Source organism: Prosopis cineraria, unplaced genomic scaffold, assembly GCF_029017545.1.
Source record: "Prosopis cineraria cultivar Desert tree isolate PC_DT_omini unplaced genomic scaffold, ASM2901754v1 PC5, whole genome shotgun sequence".
In the NCBI taxonomy this organism is placed as follows: domain Eukaryota; kingdom Viridiplantae; phylum Streptophyta; class Magnoliopsida; order Fabales; family Fabaceae; genus Prosopis; species Prosopis cineraria.
In genome coordinates, this window is record NW_026555336.1 from 24,908,124 (window position 1) to 24,912,555 (window position 4,432).

A 4,432-nucleotide genomic window follows, 5' to 3' on the forward strand; every position below is an offset into this window, starting at 1 on the left:
TTTTAACCTTTTATTATTAAAAAAAGAAAAAAAGAAAAACAAAAAGAGAGCAGTGAAAGCTAAAAATGCACGGCTTCCTCTTCTTTTCTCCATTTTTTCATTTCTTTCGAAACCTCCAGAACCTAGAAAGAGAGAGATTGAGGTAGAGACAGCACGCACAAGTCTCTCCCCTGATCTCTAGTCTTCCTCTGTCGTTCTTTTTGTCTAGCACCAGTGACAATGAAAGGTCTCCTTCTTCCTCCGTTCTTCTCTGTCACCAGCTGTGGAAGCATTAAGATTCATCTTCGCCCCCTGTTTTACATCGTGGAATGCTCACCATTGCGGGTCATTGTAAGCTCATCCGATCACCATTCGTCTCCATCAACAGCTGTGGGTTCTTCAATTTTGGGCTGTGGCAGTCATTCTTTGCTGCAGAAGGTTTGATTTTCTGGTCCTTTCCTTTCCCTGTTCGAACGTCGGTTTCCTTTTTAGCTAAGCAGCAACAAATATCTAGGTGTGATGCTGAGCTGGTGTGGCTGTGGAGGTCGCATCAAACTCTTTCCTCCCTTATTTCACCGTCGACTCTCCCTCTCCATTTCTTTCGTTCATCTGCGCATGTGTTCAAGGAAGCAGGAGCTATTCATTTCCCTCTGTTCTTTGTTCATCCTCCCTTGTTTCTCACTGCAAACATCTTCGTTCCTCTCTCGCTCATGCTGTTGCAGATTCTTCTTCCTTCTTCCTCCTTATTCGTTCGCTTAGGATCATCTCCTTCTCTACTCGGTCATGCTGGTTCCAGGTGAGGAGCTTTGAATTTTCTTTTTGCTAGATCTCTCTGTGTGTGTCTAATTAGTTAAGACAGTATTATTTGGTATGTGAGGTTACTACCATGCATGATTATTAAAAAAAGGAGTAGGTTTCTGAACCAAGCAAAAATCTTTGTCTATTGAAGATGTTGTTTGTGCTTGGAGTGTAACTGAATTTATATTGATTTTGTTGAAGAAATAAACTTGGGATGTCAGATTAAATTTTATATTGATGCTGTAGAATTGTTGGAGAAATTATGGGATGATATTTGAAGGAAGAATTTACTATTAAAATTGAAAAATTGGTGCTTACAAGATGTTTGACAAAATGCTTAAAAGGATGAATATCGGTGGAACATGAGGAGTATAATTGATTTGATTTTTTTTAAGTTTATTATTGATTTGGGTTGAAGGAATGGAATTGGATAGGGGAAAGCTTGATATTAGTTTGAGAATTAATGCTTGTGAGGTATTTAATAAAATGTCTAAATGTGAGTTTTGATATATTATGGCAAGATATGTGTGGTGAACATATTGGTAATTAAACAACTACTGTTAAAAGAGAACTTTTGAAAAAGAAATTTATGCGAAAGAGGCTTGATAGTTTGTGATATTGTGTTAAGCATTAAGGAAGGCATAAACGAGATGGAAAGGTTTGTTTTTGCTCTTGTTGGATTATTGTTAAGTTAATAATTTGATAAGAAAACAGTTGCTCTATATGTATAGTTGTGATGTTAGTTGGAATTAATTTAAATGTCCCTAATTGCTTCAGGAATTAATTGATAAGTGAAATTAAAGGAGGAAGAAAACTTATTTGGATTAAAAAGAATCTTGTTAATTAATGATGGTTAGCATATTAAGTACTTATTTATTTATATTAAGAGAAGAATAAAACAAGTGATTTAGGATTTTGATTGACTTATTAGGAAATTAATGGTACCTTTAGAATTAAGTGAGAAGTTGAAGTGAATCAAGCTTTAGAATCGTTGGAGAATTTTCAATTAAGTGGATAGCGTCCCAACTGATTTTTTTTCAATCAAAATTTCCTTTACTAAAACACTACATTTTTCTGAAAATTATTTTAATAGTATCAATGCGATTATTGGATAATTGTTGATTAACATTTCTTTATTTTAAGAAATTAGCTTTATCAAATTTGAAATGTTATTTGATCAATTAAGTCAAGTTTAAACTTTGATTATGAGATTTTTATTTTATCAAATATTGGATTGATATAGGGATTGATTCATGGGAGTTCGACATTGAAATTTTTTTTATTCAATAAATGCAAGCATGAGCATCGGATATGAAATTTGAATATGGCAAGTTTTAATGCTTAAAAGTATTCATACGAGTTTGACTTTGAGAATGAAAACTGTATCTTGAAAGTGATGATTTTCTCGTATGTTTGAAAATGGTTTTAAAAAAAGGGGTCTTTATATAGAACACTGGTTGCTAACGGCAGTTCCGTTAACCCTTGGCGCGCCCTGGTACACCTAACTAACAAGGTGTTTATAGGAAGTGCTAGCCCCGTGCAATGGCCAACGCACGTGGAGTGGAGGGATGGTTATTAGTGAGCATTGTACTCATGTTTGTTTTGTGGCCTCGGCTATATTTGGTTACATACTCTCGTGGAATGTGTGTCCACGTTTGTTTCGTAGCTTCAGCTGCATTTGATTACTTACCCTTGTGGATTGTGTGTCCATGTTTGTCTCCGTGGCAAGAGCCACGTTTGGTTATTTACTCTCGTGGACTTTGTGTCCACATTTGTTCATTGTTCTGATAAGTCCCTGTAATATGAATTTGATTATTTGATTATTTTACATTCCATTGATTTTTTTTAATTAGTGAATTATTTATAATTATTTATTTTATTTATTTACTTTCTTACAATCAAGTGATAATAATACTTGATATGATATTTTAATAGTTCAAGATTTTATTTAAAATTTATAAAATTCTTTTATTTTTGAAGTTTATTAAATTTTTATGAAAATCGTTGCCTCTTTGAATTGCATAATTGTTTCAAACTTTTCTTTTATTCATGTTCAATTAGTTATTGTTGGGACGTTATTCACTGGAAAAGATATTTTGATCTCAAATGTTATAGTTGAACTCGTGACTCAAGATATCCACTGAGAAGTTTTATTGATGAATTGAAGCAGAAGAATTATTTTAGTCAACTCCTAATTTGATGAAAAATTTAAACTTTATACCTACATTGGCGTCTGGCCTTAGGTGGTCCACATAGGCTACAGGTAGGATCCTCACATTTCTTTTAAAATTGAATATCTAATTTGATATTGTAACAATTTCTAATTACTCTATTAGTGTATTTAACATATTAATTTTAGAATTTCTTCAATCACGACTTAAGAGATATGATTTTTGTGCCCATATCCCATGCCGGTCACACCAGATTTTTGTGGGTGTGACAATTACAAAATGGTGTAGAAGTACTGAATTATTAGCAAAACAATAACAGTATTATTGTAAGGCTAAAATATACATGTACTCATGGCTTTTGGGCTCATAAAATCATGATTTAGGTTTGGAAAAATCATTTTCTCTTGTAACAAAATAACTAAAATGCTAGTAAACATAGAGCGATGTAAAATAATTTCTTAGAGCATCCTTATAATTTTTTTCTTTCTGTAACACTAAAATGTGTAGAGAAGCATAGTCATATTAGGAAATAAAGTGAAAATTATATATATGATTAGTTATAAAGGGAATTTTTGGGCACGATGGCAGACTGCCAAACACATTATAAGCATAAAAATCTTCTTTTCCTTCCACATTCTAAAATACTGATTTGATATTTGCTCTCATTAATCCAACAAAAACCCAAGCCCTAGTTCTTTAAGTCATGTGAATAGATAAAGAAGCAGAGGAAGTATAGAATGATAAAAAGATTCATACCGTGCTTGAGAACATTTTAATGCTCTTCCTTCCTTTTCTTTAGTATATCAATCTTTGCTTTCTCTCTCAAATTACTCTCCCCTTTTTTCTGACCCCTTTTCTGTTTCTCTTATCTGCTTATTTATAGAAGATGAATTTGAACCTTACCTCAAATCCTAGCTAAAATTGCCTCCCTCTCAAGCTTAGTTGCAAGCTCTATTGCATGTTTGTTCCATCACATGATGTCGACATCCCTCTGCAGTAGCGCCCTCTTCTATGTCAGACTCTAAGTTTTTTTCCTTCCATGGCCAAGCTCCATATTCCATCAATGAAAGCAGTGTAAAATATCTCCTTCTTACTAGTAGCATAGATATCGAGAGATGGATAGACCATTTGCACATACGACTTGCCTCTCACCCTGTGCTTGCTGCGTTTAAGGCATTTGAAGGACTGTTGGAGTTGCCAGCATTTCACCAACACTTCCTCTCTTTTTTCCTTTTTTTAAAGTATATTTGTTAATTTTTATCTAATATATTTTCATTTATCTCCTTCTATTGTTGTTGTTGTTATTTGTTGGATCTGAAAAGAATAAAAAATCTTAACAACTTAAGTATAATATCTATTTTGAGAGATATATATATATATATATATATTCTTTTTTTAAATGAAGGATATGAGAATCAAAAAAGATCTTCAATAAGTGAAAATATATTTTTTAAAATTAATTAATATGAAGGATATGAGAAATG

At 32.8% G+C, this 4,432-nt stretch overlaps 1 protein-coding gene across 1 annotated transcript; it reads left to right on the forward strand.

Moving 5' to 3' along the window:
• Nucleotides 1-205: 205 nt before the first annotated feature.
• On the forward strand, nt 206-755 carry LOC129310989 (uncharacterized). Its single transcript, XM_054952908.1, has 2 exons — nt 206-417; nt 494-755. The coding sequence occupies exons 1-2, from the start codon at nt 309-311 to the stop codon at nt 736-738; spliced, it is 354 nt and encodes a 117-aa protein (XP_054808883.1). The 5' UTR covers nt 206-308; the 3' UTR covers nt 739-755.
• The last annotated feature ends 3,677 nt before the right edge of the window (nt 756-4,432 follow it).

Coding starts and splice junctions, on each gene's coding strand:
- LOC129310989 (XM_054952908.1), top strand. CDS start 309: ATGCTCACCATTGCGGGTCATTGTAAGCTCATCCGATCACCATTCGTC. Junction 418..493: donor GTCATTCTTTGCTGCAGAAG/GTTTGATTTTCT, acceptor ACAAATATCTAG/GTGTGATGCTGAGCTGGTGT.